Source organism: Melanostigma gelatinosum (assembly GCF_949748355.1).
Source record: "Melanostigma gelatinosum genome assembly, chromosome: 3".
Taxonomy (NCBI): domain Eukaryota; kingdom Metazoa; phylum Chordata; class Actinopteri; order Perciformes; family Zoarcidae; genus Melanostigma; species Melanostigma gelatinosum.
Genome location: NC_136636.1, coordinates 9,994,400 through 10,015,075, shown reverse-complemented (window position 1 = coordinate 10,015,075; position 20,676 = coordinate 9,994,400). Strand labels below are relative to the sequence as shown.

Sequence of the window (20,676 nt, the reverse complement as noted above, 5' to 3'; positions counted from 1 at the left end):
TCAAGACTGACATTTTAGTGAACTGGATACAGCTAATCAGTCAGTTTTAAGGAGCTCAAAGATTAATGTTCCATAATTTATCAAACTCTGGCTGACTGAGGAACTACCGAAGTTAACAAGTGCGTAATGCGGCATTCAAACATCAGCGATTGTTGGCTGACACCTTGTTTTATCACTCGGATTGCAGGAAATGTGATTTGCATTAAATGCTTCAACAGATTGAGAAGAGGAGTTTTTTCCCCCAAGGTTTTTCTTTTTTTTTTTGATTGATCATTTCTTTTTCTTCAGCTTCGTTCAGCTGCTGAGCCCAGTAAGCCTCCGACCTGTTCATTTAGATTTATGAGCACGACTCCAGCATCATCTCCCTCCACTCACTGGCTTGACAGAGTAAAGCGTGAATGAGTACTTGCATGTCCTACACACACCGACCACTGACGCATCAGGACTGTCCATGCACACACACACACTCACACACACTCACAGTTTGACCAAGGAGGTGGTCATTGTTCTGTAAATGCTAATAGACCTGGTGCAGCGAGGCGGAGACGGTAGCACAGGGACTAAAAGGGAGAAGTGGCGGTGTAGCTCAACTGCACCCAATTACAAGAGTTCAAGCCATTATAGCACCTTCCTCAAAACATTACTGAGCACATGCACCCACGCACTCGTACACGAAATACACAATACTGTCAATCATGCATGTATGTAGATGTCCACATTTATAGACTTATTGTGCTTTTTTGTAACAGCAAATGTACTGTTTGGTACTACATTGGCTGTGTTTGTAAAAAGTCAAACTTCTAAAAGTAGTGCGAAAAATGAACTGGTTAATTGAAAATAATCTATAATTGATTGTTAATTGCAGCCCTACGCCCTTCCTTTCTGTGACATGATGGAAGAAGGGAACCAACAAAATAAAAAACAGTGAAAAGTGATGCTAATTCCTTCTAGCAGTGGCAGATATGTGAGGAGACTAACCAAGACCCCATTATTAGCCATGGAGGAATGATTTCCATGTCTCTTATCAGCTCAAACTTCACTTCCCTCTCGCCCTCTTTTTCTCTTAATTGTGTTTCCCTTTCTCGCACTTCCTCTTTTCCTGTCCTATCGTTGTCTCTTGTGCTTCTTCCCTTAAAAAGAAGGGAAATAAAGTGTGTACTTGATTGAATGTGTGCGTGCCTCATCAGAAAAGTGTGCTCAGACACTTGTCTTTGGCGTGATGCTATCAGTCCTAATGGAAGTCTAGATGTCACTAGATAGCTCTGTCTGTCTCTCATCTCCCTCCGTTTTACTCTGCCGTCTTTCCCCAAAGGATGGCGTGATAGAGCAGACTGATAGGGTTAGAAAAGAGGGCGAGATGGATAGGGAGGTTAATGATTTTTCTCTCCCACCATCTCCCCCTCCTCCCCTTTCTTCTCAATCATTATCAATCGGTTGTGCAATTGGTCCTCTTGTTGCTTGACAGTGATTGGGGCGGAAAGAGGTGGCTCTGAATGACTGTCATTGGATGAGACCAATCAAAAGCTGGCATGGCCCGCGGAGCTGCTCAAAGTGGCACATCGCTGTATTCAGTCTTGTGCCTTAACAACCAGCCACACTTGATAGAACGATGAAGTGTCGCACATTTCTTTTCAAAGCCATGCACAGCCGGCCTCTTCAGAGCGAGTTAAAAAGCATCAAATGGGGAAAAACTCAGGCTGTAAAAGAAGAATTTTTCAGATATCACAAAAGGAAAGAACATGACTCTGATGAATACAATTGGAAAGATGGTTAGACATCATAACATTTTATTTATTTATACATTTTTTCAATTCATCTTTTTGTCTATAAAATGTGAGAACAAAACTGTGGAAAACAACCATCACCATTTTCCAAAACCCCACGGTGACTTCCTCAAAGTGCTTGTTTTGCTCAACCTAAAGAGATTCAGTTTGGCAGCACATGCACACATTTGAGAAGGGAAATATAGGATCCAGCATGTTTTAAACTCGATCCAATATAGAGACTAAAAGTCAGGACATCTGTTCCTCTGCTGCATCTATTTGGACCATTCTGCAATAATATATTGCTGGACCACCACTTTAATTGTCTTCCTTATTGATTAGTTGACTAATTGTTTCAGCACTAATAATAACCATAATGTCAATTGTCTTTCTCGCACATGAAACACGGTTGTATGTACAACTTTCCTTCACAGAACATCAGCTGATGTCATGGAATAACCATGACAAACATTGATCAGATCGAACCGTTTTCGCGTCCCTGGATTTGTTTTTGATGTAGCTTTGTTAAAATGCATATTTGTTGTGTTTCAACCAATTGTCTAATTTGCAATTATCTCATTTTAATATTTCAAAAGCTCCTGTAAAGCGAGCTGGCAGTCAATCACACAGATTTAGTTTATTCTGCTCAGTTCTCTCCACAATCTTGATCCATCCATGCACCTACCAGGCATGACTTTCACACATGCGACTCCTGTGAGAGCAAATAAAGTATAGCGGCGTTTCTCTTTCCCCCCCCCCCCTCGCTCTCTGCTTCTCTCTGCCTGTGTATATGGTGGTGGGTCGCCTGGCAGTGCTAATGGAAATGCCAGCTGTGTGGCTCCTCACTCCTCACCAAGTCCATTTACTAAAGTGACAGAGTCATTTACCAGGCCGCTGGCCTCTCCCATCCTCACTTAATTAGAAGACCCCTAGGCCTGTCTACCTTAGCTGGTCACATTTACCTCTTTCTCTCTCTCTGCAGTCTCTTTGTTCCATTTCTTTGTTTTCTGCGCTTTTTCAATCTCTGTCTGCTCTTTTGTCTCTGTCTTAGTTTTCCTCTTTTGCTCTCTCATTCGACTTTCTCTCTCTCTATCAGGCTCTCACTCTTTCTTGAGGGACACAGTATTATGGACAAATGGCGACACAAAGAGGGAGAAAGTGTATTGAGTTATAGTTTAAGATTAGCTTCCTTTGGAGGAGTTAATGGGGATGTCCATGTGATGACTGATGAGGTCTCACGTCTTTATTTTTCAATGCCCTTTTTTTTAACTCACTCTAGGTTTTCTCTTGGTTTTGTTTGTGTAGCCAGTCCTAACTGTTGCACTTTTTCCATATTTCCCTTTCTTTTTCTCTCTAGTTTTGTTGGAAAAAGATCAAATTATTTGGTCTTTTCTTAAGGTCATTTTTTCAGATGGTATTGCTTCAGCAATTCAGCACATAATACACAAATGTCACAATAATTAAACGTTATAAAGGACACTTTACTTACTTTAACTTATTTGAAGGTGCTTCTATGTTAGTTGTTAAGGTGCTTACACACACACACACACACACACACACACACCTACACTGTGACAGAGAGCAGTCCTGCAGTGCAGTGTTATAGTGTGTGTGTGTGTGTGTGTGTGTGTGTGTGTGTGTGTACTGTTGTCTCAGAGCAGTCTTCTAGGAAAGGGGAATTTGAGTCGTCATCTACATTGGCTTTGAACTCACGATATGAGCACACACAAAGGACAAATAAATGAGCTGTTTGATCTGCCTCTTGCTTTCACCGGGATGGAGTACAGAAGAAGAGATCAAAACAGTGTTTCAGAAGAGGGGAAAACAATGCGGATGAATAATTGAGCCCAGTGCAGGAGAAAGAGGATGGACGAGATAAATTGAAGAGGCGAAAGAGAAAGGAGAGCTCATTGGGAGGGAGAAACGGCAGGCAAAACACAATATGAGAGGGATAAAGATAGCGAAGGAGGCAGGAAGGGCAGTGGGAGCAAAGCATACTGCAGGGAGTGAGTTTTGAGAGAGAAAACAAGAGATTACAGCTATCACAGTGGGCACTATTTTCTTTCACTGACGCATAAAGACCCAATTCACTAAAACAGGTCTGCCCCAAACAATTTGAGTTGACCACAATGGCCAGATCTGTCAATAACATCTCTACAGTGTAACAGCAATGTAGTATTGGGACACCAGTCAGCAAATTGAATCAACAGATGATTTTTGGATGGAAGACAATGATGTGATTGCTGTTTCTCAGTTTTCATTTGCTCCCACCACGCAACCTTTACCCTTCCTCCCTCTCTCTCCGCCCGTACTTCAGCACCTCTCCTTCCTTTTTTCGGTGCCAGACTCTCAGAGTCGTGTTTGCTTTGCTGCTTATCTCCAATCAGTCAACACATCGAGCTCCTAGCCAGTCATTGATCTCCTAAGCCCCTTACATTCCAGTCAATGCACACATGCTAACCCAGCCTTTGATACAACCCCCCCCCCCCCCCCCCCCCCCCCCCGAGCAGGTATTGCAGCCCTGGAAGAACGAACACTTACATGGAGACCCTGTTGAGAGACATGTTTCTGCACTACGCCTCAGGGATAGCCAGACCACTACTGGGTAGAACTCCCATTTCTGTTCTTTGTTGTTCTGAGGCATTTAGTGGCTATGTTGGTAGGTATTGATGTATTATTATTGCTGTGCACATGGCTGTTCACTGCAATGATTAGACCACGGGAAGATGGAAGATGATTGACGGTTGTTGAGATAATGCAGGTGTGGTTAATGCCAGTCTACAGAGAGGAGGCGATGGAGGGAAGATGACGGGTGATAACCTCTCCTCATCTTCTTCCTCCTTATCATCCTCCTCCCCTTGCTGTCTGCTCCTTGTGTCAGGTAAATGTCATTTTTAGTTTAAATCTGAGTCTTTGAATTTATTTTCTGCTCAACCACGGCTCGTTAAGATTACAGAGTAAGGTTTGGATGAAAGGAGACGAGCAATAAAAGAGCCACAAGTTTATGAGATTTTTCCGAATTTTTCTCTGGAAACGGATTTTTTTTTGGTCCACAAAATACATTTTTAAAATGTATCTCAGAAAAGCTGACTTTGTACGTGTGCTCTGTCCTTAAATTGACACTCCACAGTTAAACCAAATTTCACTCCTATTTGTCCCTCAGCTGTGGGGTTAGAACCATATGAGGTTAAGTGTTGAGCACAAGAGGTTCAGTGATCGTTGTTCAAGGAGGCACGCTGCGTTACTGATGCAGAGTCTCCTGCAGATATCTAAAAATAACTGAAAACAAACTGAGATTTCTTCCTCTTGGCTCCCAGACGGTGCAACACATACGAGCGGCTCTCTTCTGGTAGACATCTCTGCGACGCCCCCCTCCTCTTCTCCTCTACTATAGACTCTCCCTGTGTTTGAATGTTAAAAAAAGGAAGCCGCAACAAGGCTGATCTTTTTATATCTGTAGATTTAACAGCCAATGAAAAGCCGCACTGAAAGCTTTACAGGTCCGTCGGGTTTTGGGGGGGGGGGTGACCGTCGCAAAGCCTGTTAGCAGGACGTTTAAAGGCAGGCGATAGCGCTCTGTAAAACCAGATTGGAGAGGAAAGGTGGAAAGTTTATTGCTGAAAGGAGATGTCATGGCATTGCGATATGGTCAGGGTGGAGGACTGACAACACGGGGCGAGAGAGAGAGCGGGGAAGCAGAATTGAGTTACAGCGGTGGATGCTGTTGTAAATAAGGAGATGGCAAGAGAGGAGGAGATGGCGGCCTTGGTTTATAAGGTCATTTAAAGGAGTAATGTGGCACACTGTCGAGAATTGGCTTTCATTAAAAGAGCCATCGAGAGGCAGGCGGAGCGGGAGTGTGCGTATGTGTCTGTTGGTAAGCAGTATTCCCAACACACATTTCTGGGATCTGCATGCGGTTATACAAGAACATTCCCGGCTCCAGTAAAGTGTTTTATATCCCCACTGGGAAAAACAACCATCATAGCCCCCCCCCCCCCACCACATCAACAGCTGTACACCACTCCCTCTGAATAGAGCCCATAGTGTAGTTACTAGTATGGGAACAGCTGTGAGCAATGGACCATATCTATCATTACATAGGGCAGTGATAAGGTTATGCTAGCTCACCAAAGACCCATAGTGTGAGTCTGATTTATGTGAACCATTGTCCTTCATCACAGTCATGATTTATGGAGGACATGAGGGGGAATTGGCCATTCTTGCGCATTCTCTCCATTTACTCTTTTTGAAAAAATTGGCAAATCATGAACTATTTGAGAAGAAGTCCTGTGATGATTTCTTTCTCCCAAGGTGTCCGATCACATATCCTCAACTAAAGCTGATTTTGCCGCTTCCACTTTTCCATTATCTGCTCATTCATTCACACTCATTTTTCCCCTCTGTCATCCGTTTATTGTCAAAGACGCACCAATCCCTTGTTCCATCCCTCTTTTCAGCCCTTCTTTCAGACTCGCACTTGTTCTGACAATGACACATAGCAGCCGTCTGCCACCATATCCCATCTACTCAGCACAATGTCCATGCCAATGCGGCCCGTGTGTGTCTTCCATTACACCTCTCTTTCCCTCTATTCATCCATACAGCAGCTCTTCCAGTAGATGACCACCTCCCCCCTCCTCCCCCCTCCTCTGGTCTCCACCATCGCTTGTTTACATCATTTCATCTGTCTTTCTCTCTCTGGGCAGCTCGCCAGCTAGAAAGCTACTGTACTGGTTTGCAGAATGAATGAATGAGATGCTCAGAGAAGGATGAAGATTGTGGGGCCGATAAAGAAGCAGAAGGAACATAAAGAGTAATGGAAATAACCAAATGTATGGTGGGGAATGAAGGAAACGGAAAAGAAAGAAAAGGCGGATTAGTGGCTCACAGTGTCAAGTGTTTTTCTCCGTCTACCCTCTGCGTGAGCGGTATTGTTCTGTCAAAAAGCCCCAATGCCAGGCTGATTCAACACTTTTCATGGCATAAATGAGTTCCATCATGTCGTATCCATCTCGTATCTGTGTTTTACGTAAAGCTCACGGAGGAATCCCGGCCCCAGTTTAATATTTCAGTGCTGCGTTCCTTTGTCTGCCTGATTTCCGTCCTGCAGCTAACCAGCTTTATCGCTTACCTCAGGCCTCTGCTCTCTTTTTGCCATCTTTTTTTTGTCCTCTTATCCCTCCATACACCCCTCCGTTTCTCATAAAAAAAGTCAGTCCCCACCAGGGCAGTCACTACTTTAGTCCCCACGTACCACTTGGAAGGGGTTCTTATGGTTAAACCTGTGTGTGTGTGTGTGTGTGCGTGTGTGTGTGTGCGTGTGTGTGTGTGTGTGTGTGTGTGTGTGTGTGTGTGTGTGTGTGTGTGTGCGTGTGTGCGTGCGTGTGCGTGTGTGTGTGTGTGTGTGTGTGTGTGTGTGTCTCCACGCTATAACAGTGTTACCCAAGGGTAGGGTTGCTAAATGCTGTTACTTACTGATCAGACGGCTCACTATCTGCTGCATGATTTAAAACTAGCCTGCTGTCTGTGGCAATTTGATACATGCACACACACACACACACACACACACACCCCATGAAACAGGGATCAAGCAACTCATCAACTTGGGGCCCTGTGGTGAAGAAAAGTTGAATGTGGCGCTGACACTTTAAACACATGTGCACCCACAAAAGCGCAAAAACACTTGCCTGCTTCATTGCACACTAGCATTCCGCGCATATGCTAGCAATCTGTCTGTCACTCACTTAAACTCGTGAATATTTTGAAATACACACACACACACACACACTTTTCTGACCCATTGGGGTTGTGAACCGTCTGTCATCACCTTTAGCAGGAGTGGAGGGCGAACTTAAACACTTAGACACAGTCTAGTTTCTTAGGCAACATCTGTAGCCACACCAAGCTCGAACATCCAGTGTGGCAGTGAATGACGCACACACACACACACACACACACACACACACACACACACACACACACACACACACTGGGGGTCTGTCCCTCTGTTCCTCTGCCTCCCAATGGTTTTTGAGGTCACCCGTCAATCACAGTATCGTTGCAACAGCCACCTGTCAGGTGTCCCAGCATGCATTGCGAGGCTTCTCCTGTAAACGCTTCACTGGAGGCTGTCACACACCGCTGGACCAAAATCGCTCACCAGAACACACACACACACACACACACTGCTCACGGACAAGCTCTCTTTTAGTCTCAGGGAGGTACACACAAACACACACTGACAGTTTTCTGAAATTGAATCAGTCTGATAAGCTGTCAAATGCTCATCTCTATCCAGCCGAATATACTGCTCATTTTACTGGTTTGATGACGAGGATGCTAATTATTTTTTCATCACTTCTTGCCCTCTCTCTGTCTCTGTCGCTCTCTGTCTCTCTGTCTCTGTCTCTCTGTCTCTTTGTCTCCCTAGGTGGTGAGAGTTCCAGTGGAAAGCTGCGAGCAGTACACCACTTGTGGGGAGTGTTTGGGCTCCAGAGACCCTCACTGTGGATGGTGTGTCCTCCACAATGTGTAAGTACCACACACACTCATGCACTCATTACCACACTTCATCCCGGTACCCATCCATTGCATTGTATAGTTGATAATTGTGTGAAGAAGTGTTTTAGGTGTGTGTCAGCTGATCAAGTTGGAGTGAAAAACACCCACCTGAATGGTATACACATGATGCTCAGTAGCCTTTTGTCACCCCAGATACTCCAGTTCTTGTTGTTTACAGGGAAGTTTGGTTCTTAGTTTTTCTTTAATATATTCCAAGTTGACAGAGTTTTTTGAATGCAGGGCGGAAAGGAGCAATACACGTAAAGAAAAAGAAGAAAAATCGGCACAATCTCGACTCAATGGGGGGCATTTTCTTTCTGAAAGTTTTTTTCAGAGAATGGAGACCGTGGATACATTTGTGGTCTGGCCTCAGGGCTTTTTGTGGGTGTCTACAACTGTAACGATGTCTGTAGTTACTTTTAATTATGACTTCTAAAGACTTGCAGTTTAACTTGCTGAATATAAGCGAGACCATGATATTCAGAACTACCATCTTCTGAAATTCAATTGTACTGATAGCTTCAAACTTGAGCCCTAAATGAGTGTTTCTCAGGCTCCTTCGCGTCCTGAGCTGCATTAAAATGTGATCGTTGATGTACTGTTGAATGAACCACCACACCTTTAAACAACCGACTCTTTCTCTTTACCTCAGAAGGTGTTGATCGACATGAAACACGTTTGCTGTACATGTAAATGTGCCACTGAAAGGGGAACAACAGTGTGAATGGAGAACCTAAACACTGCACAGGCAGCCAGTTTGCTGCTTTGAATGTGGCCTGTGTTGACCTCAGGAACTATTTTTAAAACCTTGTAATAACTTGAGTAAAGTGCCTCTAACACCTTTTAATTAGGCCTAATTATGATTCATAGAAGAAATCTAACTTCTACAACTTGAAAGCTGCTTGGCAGTAGTGCTACATTTACCCCGTTGAAGTCTGTCAACTGGTTAATAGCACATAAATAACACAGCTTGGCAGCCTGCATCACTTATCTTAGTGGTATTTACCTTCTTTTTGTCTGTGTGTGTTGTGAACATGGTACTTACGTGGGAACTAGATGGCAACAGATTAAGGATTAGTCACGTCTCGTGTTTGGTTTGCGGACTAGGTCTTTTTAAGATGACTGTATACGATTAGATTTGTAACGGGGAGACTGGAAAGTTGCAGTTATGTTTAGAAATGAAATCTAGTCACTCACAGGTGTAGTGAGTGATGCATAATAGCACTGTGTCCGGATGTAATCTCTCCATTTCCTCCCTTTGACTTGAGGGTGTGTGTGTGTGTGTGTGCACAAAGGAGTGTGAGAACAGTACAGGATTTGGCATGATGCCATCTTTCTGTACGTTAATGACACTTATAAAAACACATCACCAACATGTCTTTCCTCAAGGCACACACACACACACACACACACATACATACCACCTGTGTCTCCATTTCATCCTACACACACACACACACACATCTTTTGAATTACACACACACAATTATGATGGACTTGATCCAGCGATATCCTTCTGTTTGGGCACGTTTTGACCTTGTGTCTTGAATGCTGCTCGCTCTTTGCTTACCTGATAGTGTTGCCAAATCTGGCAGAGGCCCTCGCAGGCAAATTGGTATTAACAGGCAAATTATTTATAAGCCTCATTTCAGCCCTCTGGTGCTTTTAGCCACATCTTATTAAGAGCCATGGTAGTTTCAATCAGCAGTGAAATTGAATGAGGAAAACACACACACACACACACACATGCAGGTGTTTCTAGACAAATGAGCACACTTCATTTAAACGAATTCACACAGTCACACACCAGAGGAGCAGTAGAAGGAAAAGAGGTCCATAATGAGAAAACGTCTACATACCTTTGTGCATCTCTACTCGTGCCTGTACAGTGTGCGTTTTGTGTGCGTGTGTGACTCCCGGGGGAGTGGTTGGCGACAGCTTTTTCTTGCTGAGCTCGAGTGAAGGCTAACTAAACGAGAGGATGGGGGGGGGGGGGGGGGGGGGGGGCTGCTGCTCACAGGAGGCAGTTAGCATTTTTTTTTTCACTGCCTCTCTTATTGTTAAGGCCTCGCGGAGCGCCACATCAGCACTTTCCTCTCACCACCGGGACCCGTTGTTGTTAGCGCGAAGGTGAAGTGATAGCTAATGCATTATGAAAAGCTAATAGTAAAAATGCCACTATACAGGGCTGTATGCTGATTTTTAGCACGAACAGTTTGCTCGTAATAAGCAGTGGAAATTGCTGACCCCATTGATATGCGGCGGGTAGGAATTGTATCATTTTTACGGTTCAGGGAAGCTTTAATGATTGCCTGTATATCTCCCGAGAAGTTAGGCGCTGTAAACCGAAAAGATGAGGGGGAGTGGATGTTCATATAGCTTAGCGGTTCTTGCACAAATGTCAGGGCCAATAAGGTAATGATGTAAAGGCCTACAGTAATGGCTGGGGTAGCTATTAGCCTATTTGTCTAACGTTATTGCTCCCATCTCTGTATGACGGTGATGGCCGTGCATGTTTGTCATCTTAATATGATTGCCATATTAGCTTAACAGTGGCTCATATTCTCTCTCTCTCTCCTCCCCTCTCTCATCTGTTCTTCCCCTCCTTTTTTCCTCTCACCTCTCCTCACCGATCTCTTTCATCTGATCATTGTCTTCGCCTCCCTTCCTCTCTTTCTTTGCTGCTGCACCCTAGTTGTTCGCGTAAGGACCGGTGTGACCGGGCAGGAGAGCCCCAGAGGTTTGCCTCCGACCAGAGGCAGTGTGTGGAGCTCACCGTTCAGCCAAGAAATATCTCCGTCACCATGTCTGAAGTCCAGGTATGTCTTCTCTTGCCTACAGTCCCAATTGTAGTGGATACATGTTAAATAATAAAACAGTCTAAAAAGGTCTTGGACCAGTTCTGAGAAGCCTGCTGTTGTCCGAAACAAACTGTGGCGCCATGATTCGTTTCCACCTGCTACTTAAGATCCGACTGTACTTTCCTTTTGATAGAGCCTTAGCTTTATGCATCTATTGTCCACATATATATATTTATGTTTGCCATACATACTCACATAAGTGAAGTGTGACGATGAGAACTCGTGTAAAAGTCACAACGTTTATCACCAACGATGCAGCTGAAACTTGTAGATTTAACCAGGAATGAGCTTTTCTTGGTCTTGTCATTTATCTTATGGAAATCTGCAGGCGTGAGTGCGCGAGAGCTCTCTTTCTGCCAGCAGCTCCTCAATGTAACCACATAGGTTTGACTGATTGTGCTTTGCCTCACTTTCACTCTGCACATTAACACGGACACATTAACCTTGCTGTAATAGCTGCTCCGACTGACGCATACACGCAAGATATGCACTCACCCTCCTTTCTTCCTGCTGCTGTCACATGTACTCATACCCACGCTTCACTCCACCACCCCCCCCAACACACATTAACCCTCATGTCATATCTTATAACAATCCATGTACACCATGTCCTTCCATTGATCTTGTACTGATTGTCCCTCTCTCTTTCTCTCGCTAGCTGGTCCTCCAGGCTCGTAACATGCCTGACCTTTCAGCGGGGGTCAACTGCTCCTTCGAGGACTACGTGGAGACGGAGGGGCGGATCCAGGGTGGACTCATCTTTTGCCTGTCTCCTTCAGTCCGGGAAATCATCCCGATCACAAGGAACAAAGGTCGGCACAGGAAAGGGGCGAAGGGTGATGAAGTCATCGCGGTAGTGAGGTCACTGGGTGGTAGCGCCGGGCGGGTAGGGTGTGGTTATGAGCCGTTTTGATGATATATTTGAGGAGATTAGTACTGAACTCTTTTTATGTTCGTAATCCATATTCCATTTGACATGTTTTATGTTTATGTCGTCTCTACCTCTTTTCACTGTGTACTGTATGTTCATCACCATGGGCCAATGTGTCGCATCCTAAGCGGTCTTTTTGTACGTTAGACTCGGGGAAACCTAGAACAGAACTTTAATGTTACCAGATGATTTGTTTAGTGCGTCTATATTCAGAATACCTTGTCACCACGAATAACGCTCAGCCATTCCCTTTCAAAGCCCTGAACACAAGTCTACATTTATCTACTGAGAATAGAACTGTTTTTGAATTCCCATTATCATGCATTATGCACTGTTGTCAGTTTCATTTTATTTATTTTTTCTATCTGAAGACACTGGTTATGCTCCTTGCTTCTTTTCAAAGCAGTGACTTCAGTGGGGTTTTTTGTTAGATTTAAAAATATCTGCAAGTTTTTTTTTTTTTTTTTTGTAGAGATTCTGCACCTGTTTTATGTCCAATTCTGTCAAGCCACAAATGATAACAACTTGTTTGGTATCCACATTCAAAGCACTGAAAACATGTCTGTAAGCTGTAAGTTTCCTCAAAGTGACAACTCAGTAGTTCTTCAACTGAGCCCATTATGCCCCATTATGAGTTCTAATCAGCTCTGGCATCCGAACACTGATTGGTGCTGCTATTTTTAATGCCACCCTACTGTGGGTGTGACATGAGCGCTGTGTTGCTAAGCTACAGTGTTTCTTTGTGTGTGCGTGTTATCCGCTGAGGCCACACAAGTGGAATTCAAATTTAAAACGTGACATTGTGTCGATGGTTTGTCACGTACTGTATATTCCGTGTGATTAAATGTAGCTGTTAGGTATTTTTGAGCCGTTTGGTCATGTTCATTTTGTGTTCATGTATCCGTTTGGTGTAGGTGACAAGCAGGTGGTGAAGCTCTATCTGAAGTCCAAGGAGACGGGCAAGAAGTTTGCCGACGTCGACTTTGTCTTCTACAACTGCAGCGTCCACCAGTCGTAAGTTACAATGGTTGAATATTTTTGGGTACATTAGTCATTTGCTCTTTGTTTGGGGTCTTATTTCAGTCTGTTCTCTCTTGTTCTTTAAAGTGATTGTCTCTTTGTCCTGTCTCCCCGTGGGCTGTCTCATGTTACTGTCCATGAGAAATACATTTGGGCATTCAAACACACACACAAATATCCCACCCCCCTTCCGACCTCAACAGGAGGCTTGTGTTACCATTTGAGTTAAAAATCGAACGTACCGTATATGAGAAACGATTGGGATATGAGATGGTAATTCTAGTCTTATTATCATAACCCATGACACACACTAATGATACTCCAATGATTAATTCATTATGCGATGGTCTGCCGTAATGCCTCCCAATCACAGACTCGAAACACATTGATGCCTCCCCACTTGATAGAAAACAAATACTTCCAGCTTATTTTAGCTCTCGGCTACTCAGTCTGGTACTTATTTACACAATAAAGACAAAGTCAAACACTGTAACATATGAAATTAAGACTTGTGCGTTTTCTCTCTCAAAGAGTTAGTCTCCTTCACACTCCAGACACCCTCAGCTTTCTGCCCAATCTCAGTTCACTGCCTCTCTTAATCCACCTTTTGCTAAGAAAGTCTCCACCACCCATCGAAACACACCCCTAGGTCAGTCCTACCGCAAGCCCAATGCACCCTGCCGGGGTAAAAGAATCCTCGAGCTCCTCCACCCCGCCCCACATGATACCCTGCCTCCTGCCCATCCACGGCTGATCCAGGGGAGGCTGAACGTCTGCTGGGGTATTAGCCTAGGGGCAGCAGATGGCTTGGAGGCCCCTGGGGTACCGCAGGGCTCCATCCCGGGTTCCCTGTGGATGTTAGATGAGCCTCCTCTGAGGATTGTCTGCAAACACACAGGCATACGCAAATACACATAGACATGCACCGCCACACCTCTCTCCACTCTGTCACTGACAGCTCATTGAAGCCCTGAATGTCTTGGACACCTAATCCGTTACTATGACCTTTAACCCACCTGCCCCCGTAGAGAAAAATCCCCTTCCACGACAACGATGATTAGCTGAGCTGGTTAAGGGGTGTGGTGGTTTACAGTGTCAACTCCCAGTTACTTCATTTCTCATAAGGACCCTGTGATATTTGCTCTAACTCCCACCGCCATATACTGCCTAGGGTACATCTTGCATCAGACGTGTCAGTACAAATTGCTTCATTTTGAAAAAGTAAACACCCAGTTAAAAAAAAAAAAAAAAAGTAAGTCTCTTCATGGATGTGTTCAAATGTGATGTCACAAAAAATATTCTAAAAAGGCAATGATCTCACAAACCAAGTGCAAGACATGCATGAGAAGTGACTCAGACAAGAGAGTCGGCCATTTGAAGATATTACCCCAATGAACTCTGATTAAATCCGTTCCCTGGGCTGATCTAATACAGCCGCCCAGTGATGTAATGGACACGTTCTAATGAAGTTAAAGATACGGCGCGTTGCATCTTCGGCAGCGACTCTGGCCCGCGTACCCGCTGTGCCCTCCGGACGTCAGTGTGCGTGGCGTTGGATGAGATCAGACTGGTAATGTCGTTGGCGTAATGACTTCAGGCCCGCACGGCCACATGCAAAGACCCTGTTTCCAGGATGCTCGGTCATTCTTTGCAGAGCCAGGTTTTCCTTTCATGGGCTTAAACTCAAAATATAAAGGCTTTTACACAGAAAAGGATGCAGAGTGACACTCTCAAAACACGCACATTTCCGAGCAGAGACAATATTCATCAGCTGTTCCTGCACATCTATTTTTATTCATACAGTACATACTGCGAACGTTAACGCTGCTTTTTGGAAGTCAAGGCATGAGCACAGCATTGGAATTACACCATCATGTTTCTGAATAGTTTACATTCACATGTTGACGCCCAACCCCATCCCAGAAAACACACACCCTTTCCGCTTATTGACACAGCTGATTATGTTGTGGCCCTTGCCTTTTCTAAAATGCCATGAATTTACATAGTGGTATTAATCCAATTAGAATTCCCACTGTTTCAGTTTAAGGATTTCCGAGATTGAAATAGAAAATTACCCAAGGCCATGATTGCTCCTTAATTAAATATTTCCATACGCTTTTTCTCATCCCACACCCCCCACCCCCCCTCCCCCCCATTTATTAATGATAGGGAAGATAGTCTGGCAATGAATTGGGGTTTAAATGTCTGTATAAAACCACACTGAGCACCTTTTCTTGCTGTGGTTAATGTGGCTCGGGCCGTGACATGGGTCATTTGCTGTGTGATTTAGGGTGCTCTCAGAGTACGGTAATTGGGAGAAAAAGTGCATATCATGAGAGAGTGTCTTTGTCTTTGATGGAGAATAATGTGAAGAGCTTTGGATCCAGGGTAAAACCGAGACAAATTGTGCAGCTGAAAGAGTTTTGGAAGAATTCTACAATGAATTTTAAGTATTTTCTTTCCAAATATTGCAGGAATTATTGCCCTGTTCTTGCACAATTTAGATTTAATTTTGTTCCTTTAAAAATCCAGTAATGACAAGTGAGACTATCTAGAGAGGGTCATTCAATTATTCACCTCCGCTCCTTTGAAGTGAATAGTAGCCAATAAATAACTCATTTTGTGTGTCAAACGCGCCTCACGAGGAAAGCGGATTGTATTTATCTCTCCAAACTGACCGGGGAAAGGAGAGAGGAGGAAATCATAGCCCATTGTGTCTGCCCTGAAAAAAATACTACCGCTACCAAAGCTTGATTAGCATCTGAATATGAACGGATTAAATTAGCATGATGAGCGTGGCCATACGGGCAGCGTGTCTGCAGCCGCTCAAGGCTTCTGAGTGGCTAACGACGATGGCGAGTGACAGGAAGGAGGAATAAGGAGATACTTGGGCTTCTGAAAAGGGAGCCCACCCTTGGACAAGAAGGAAAAAATGAATGGCCCTGTGTGGGCTTTTCCTTTTAAAACGGTGTGCACCCAGGCTAAAAGAGAGATTTTGAGATCCTGAGGCATCTCGTGACAGGGGGGCCCTGCTTACTTCGAGGAACCAAAGAGTGAGCAGTAGGGGGTTGTCAGACAGGGCCTACTGTTGGCCTTGGGTGGCACACGTAATGGCACCGTCTTTTATTTCAAAGGCCCTAATCATTAAAGTCACAGAAAGTTGGCAGCGGTTACCTGCTGATATTTTGCTCGTTATTTCAAAGTCAATGGTACACTAACGGGGTTGATTTGACATGAATAAAATATAAAAGTCCAGATAGAGGTGATTATTACCAAGGCTTTAGCGACAGATGTGTTTGGGTGTGATCTTCTAACTAAACATTGTACTGTTCGCTGCTTGGTTCTGGTGACCTGCTGTGTTAAGTTGGTGGTGTACTGTATTTTGATCAGCACTGATCCATCGGTGGGCCCCCAACGGGAAAAAAAAGACTCTTTGACATTCAAACTAGTGATTGTTGCCGAGCTAACAAACGCCCTCAAGCTCCACAATGAGCTCAGCTAACTTGCCACGTGTTCATTTGTCTTGCATCAGTAATGTCATCTGCTCTTTTGTTCGGCATTGACACCCTTCTTCCGTGTCCGACATTGAGGTAAAACCCCCATTTCTGCAGTTTGAGTCCTTGCACTGTTTCGCTAACCCAACCCAGCGTAGTTTAATCGCTTTCCCTCCATTTGTTGGCAACATTGACACATCTCCTATTTGCTCTTGTGTGGTATTAAGAGGCCTGCTATTTCCTTAGCCGCACATCTCTCATTCTAAATGGACAGCTTCTCTCAGCACAATGCTAAATTGGTCAATTAAAGTGGCAGTGGGATTGAATTAAGCCCCAGCCTCTGATCTCGCTCAAAAAGGAGGGGACCGGGCTGGAAACGATCACTTACAGTGCGCACCTGACAAACGAGCGGCCCTAATTGATCCAAATGAATCCACGTCAGGGTTTGATGGAATCGTGTATTTGCTCCATCTCAGAGCTCAAGAGTTAGAGCCCTAATTTTTCATGCGGATGAGAGGGAATGGCTGTCAGCATTTTTACACAGGGTTAAAACACAACTGAGTGCTTGTCGGGAGTGTGCCCATAGCGGTTTGAGAGACGCGCAAATTCACACCTGGCAGATGTGGTTGAATACAAATCAGCCTGTATATGTTAAGCACCTCTACCCGCCTCTCTTATTGTTATGGACCCAGACTTGCTTACCTTGACTGCATTATGTGTGGTATTATGTTATATTCTCAATAAACCATATGCTCACACAAACCATAATGGCTAAAGGAGTCACACGGAAGAAATTCTGAAAGTGAATCTACAAGTAAGCGTTGTAATAAAATGAAACTATTTTATTTGTGGGCTCATAATTGTTACATTAGATAATGCTGCGCACATAAATGAGGTACAAAGAAGTGTAGTATCTCTCTAGGGCTGATAGAGGACCAATAACATGGAGCTGTGTTGATAAACTGCATACTTGAACCTGTCTGGCTCTCCTCCACGGGTCCCCTTAGAGGCACACACACACACACACACACACACACACACACACACACTACTTGCATACACTTTCTGACTTTCAACCTAATGCTTCCTCCCTCTCCCATGAGACTCCCAAGCAGAGCCCCGCAGGCTACACCCCCCCCCCCCCCATCTCTATTTTCTACCCCGTCTCTCTCCCACGATACCTGGCGTCTAAACCTCTCTCAGGGAAATCCACCTGCTTTTGATCGCTCTCCCTCTCTCTTTCACTCTCTTCTCTCTCCCATCTTTCTCTTTCAGCCCGTCTATCTGCACCTCGCCTCAGCTAAAGCAGGTGAATTTAAAATGGTGGAGCGCTCTTAGCCCCACGGATGAAAGAGAGCTTTAGACAAAGAGCAGGGGGGGGGGGGGGGGGGGGGGGCTTTTAAAAATGAGACGGCAGCAAATGAAAGGGATGGATAGGGTGAGAGAGGTAGAGACGGAGGGACAGAAAGAGAGGCTCAGGGCTGAATGGATGGAGAGAATGACACAACAGAAGTATAGAAAGAGGGAGAAGAGAGGAAACATTGTGAGGAAGATCATTGAACATATGGAAGCAGCAAGCGATGGACAGTTACAAGCGAGTTGAGAGTGATGAATGAGGGAAGTGAGCGGGAGAAAGACGATGAGACACTTGATGGATAGGATGGAAGATGGGGGGGAGGTGAGGGGATTCCAGACAACGTTGTAAAATGTCCAAATTTCAACATTGAATGATAAATAGACATGAGACCGTGAGAGTAAAGATTTAAAAAACACCGCTGGACATGTATTAACTTTTTCGTATATCCTGTGTTGTATCACAAGCAGCAGCGTCTTCCCCCCCAATACAACGGAAAGCCGGTGACAAACTAGATGGCGAATGAGAGGGAAAGGCGAGATTCCCACACTGTAACTGCTTATTCAAACATCTCAAACAAATCAACTTTAAATGTCTCTAAGCTGGCTCTAGCCCAGAACCAAATATATATTCCTTATTTTAGTGCACTTTAATAAAATAAAATGGCCTCTTCTTCTGTTCAACACATAAAATATGAGATACTACTGGGCACAGATACCTTTTACAATATGACACCACCTCATTGATGCAGCAAGATAAAAAAATTCAACTAACCGTCTCCTCTCATCTCTCTCTGCTTTAGCTGCCTCTCCTGTGTGAACGGTTCATTCCCGTGCCACTGGTGCAAGTACCGCCACATGTGCACCCAGAACGCCCACGACTGCTCTTTCCAGGAGGGACGCGTCAACATCTCTGAGGTAAGATTCACTCCGCAGATTCCACCATCTTGCTTTCACATTGACAACAGTCCTTTTTACAGCAACAATGTCATTTTATGCCTATTCCCCTCAACATAAGTGTGGCTGATCACACAGTGAAAGCGTGGTTCTTTTTCCCCCCACATGCAAGCACAAATTCTAGCAACATAGGAATAATTTGCACTCAGCTATACACACACACACACACACACACACACACACACACACACACACACACACACACACACACACACACACACACACACACACACCTTTACCCTCGCACCTTCTGTGGCCTTCGCCTCGGGGTTTCCTCACATCACCCTGCTGTGTGTGTGTGTGTGTCTGCTGTCTGTATGTGTAGTAGTGGCTCTTGGCATAGTGACAACAGCCTGTTTACCGTGCAGCAATAATTCTGTCGTGGCCCATAAGGCCATAAGCAGGCCCGGAATGAATGACTGTCTATGGAAATGCTGCCTTGTTCTTACATAGCCAAATGCTGCATTAACATAAAAGCTAATATCAATCGTGCCGAGTGGCGGCTGCAGCGGGCGGCACGCGAGGCATAACAAGTATTTGTCAACTGCTGGAGTGTATACAAGGATATTAGTGATGGACACACAGCGCTGCTGTGCTTTCATTGTGCTTTTTCTCTTTTCTTTCACTCTCCTTATACTCGCTCAACACAGTCTTGCATATATTAGGAGGCACAGAAAAATGCTTTCAAATGCATATCTTCTCAATGGACTTATGGATGTAAATCCACTGCACTCCCAAGTGACTGACAGTCATGCCTGTTCTTTATCTGATTGAAGCCTCACACACACACAAATGCAGAAATACAGACACGCAAACACACAGTTCCCCCCCCCCCCCCCCCCCCTATCTCCTTGTTTGTGGCCTGACTCTCCCCGCTATCTCCGTGCAGATTAAAGCCCCCCCTTGTTGGCCGTCTTGAATCACCGGCCTTTATTAATTGGTCAACCTTTATCCAATTACTTTCCCCTTCATCTCTTCTCTCAACCGGAGCTGTGTAGAATCCCAAACACTAGCGTGCTAAACCACAGCCTCCATGCCCATCCAAAACAACACACGGGCCCAGCCTTCACGCCTCACAGAGCTAATGTTAGCGGATTAGTGCGCCCATCTGCAAGACACGGGGAGAGCGCTGGCTAGCACACTCCTAGCTGAGAGAGGCCAGAGGGGCAACGGATGGATAAACAGGAAAGGAGAGCGGACGAGAGGAGAATCGCAGGAAAAGCAGCATGTGCAAGCAAACATATCAACTGCGTGGTAATATTGATGAATGTCAGGAGAGGAGGGCTCTTGGATACCAGACAACAGAGTGTAACATGTATTACAGTAAGGCCGACTTCTGATTAATGACATTTAGGCATTGAGATGTTTTTTGCACATCTCCCGCAAAAAGGAGACAAATGGATGGAGAGATTTAGGGAGTGGAAGATTGAGAAAGGGAGAAAGTAGGGATAGACAGACCGGCTGTGGCATGTGGACAGAGAGACCTCTCCTGTCACCTCGCCTGCCCAAGAAACCTCCGACCACATGCTCCACTAGAGAATCCATAATCTGCACCGTCTCACACACACACACACACACACAGAGTCATTCATCATCCTTCTCCTAGCTGCCATATCCATTAGATGCGCTCTCAATGCCCCAACAAGTACAGCTCTTCCTGTAGGCTAGACTTATCCTTCTCCTCTCCCATCCCTCTCCCTCCACCCCATCCCTCACCACTTTGATGCTTGTTC

The 20,676-nt window shown here is 44.8% G+C and overlaps 1 protein-coding gene across 2 annotated transcripts in view; it reads left to right on the top strand.

Moving 5' to 3' along the window:
- The window catches only part of plxna1b (plexin A1b), a 158,175-nt gene that overhangs the window by 66,645 nt on the left and 70,854 nt on the right, over window positions 1-20,676 (top strand). For both annotated transcript variants that reach the window (XM_079265704.1, XM_079265705.1), the window contains exons 4-8: window positions 8,197-8,297; window positions 11,023-11,146; window positions 11,847-12,000; window positions 13,034-13,133; window positions 18,790-18,904. In XM_079265704.1, coding sequence (XP_079121830.1) covers window positions 8,197-8,297; window positions 11,023-11,146; window positions 11,847-12,000; window positions 13,034-13,133; window positions 18,790-18,904 — 594 coding nt within the window. The remainder of the gene's footprint in view (window positions 1-8,196; window positions 8,298-11,022; window positions 11,147-11,846; window positions 12,001-13,033; window positions 13,134-18,789; window positions 18,905-20,676) is intronic.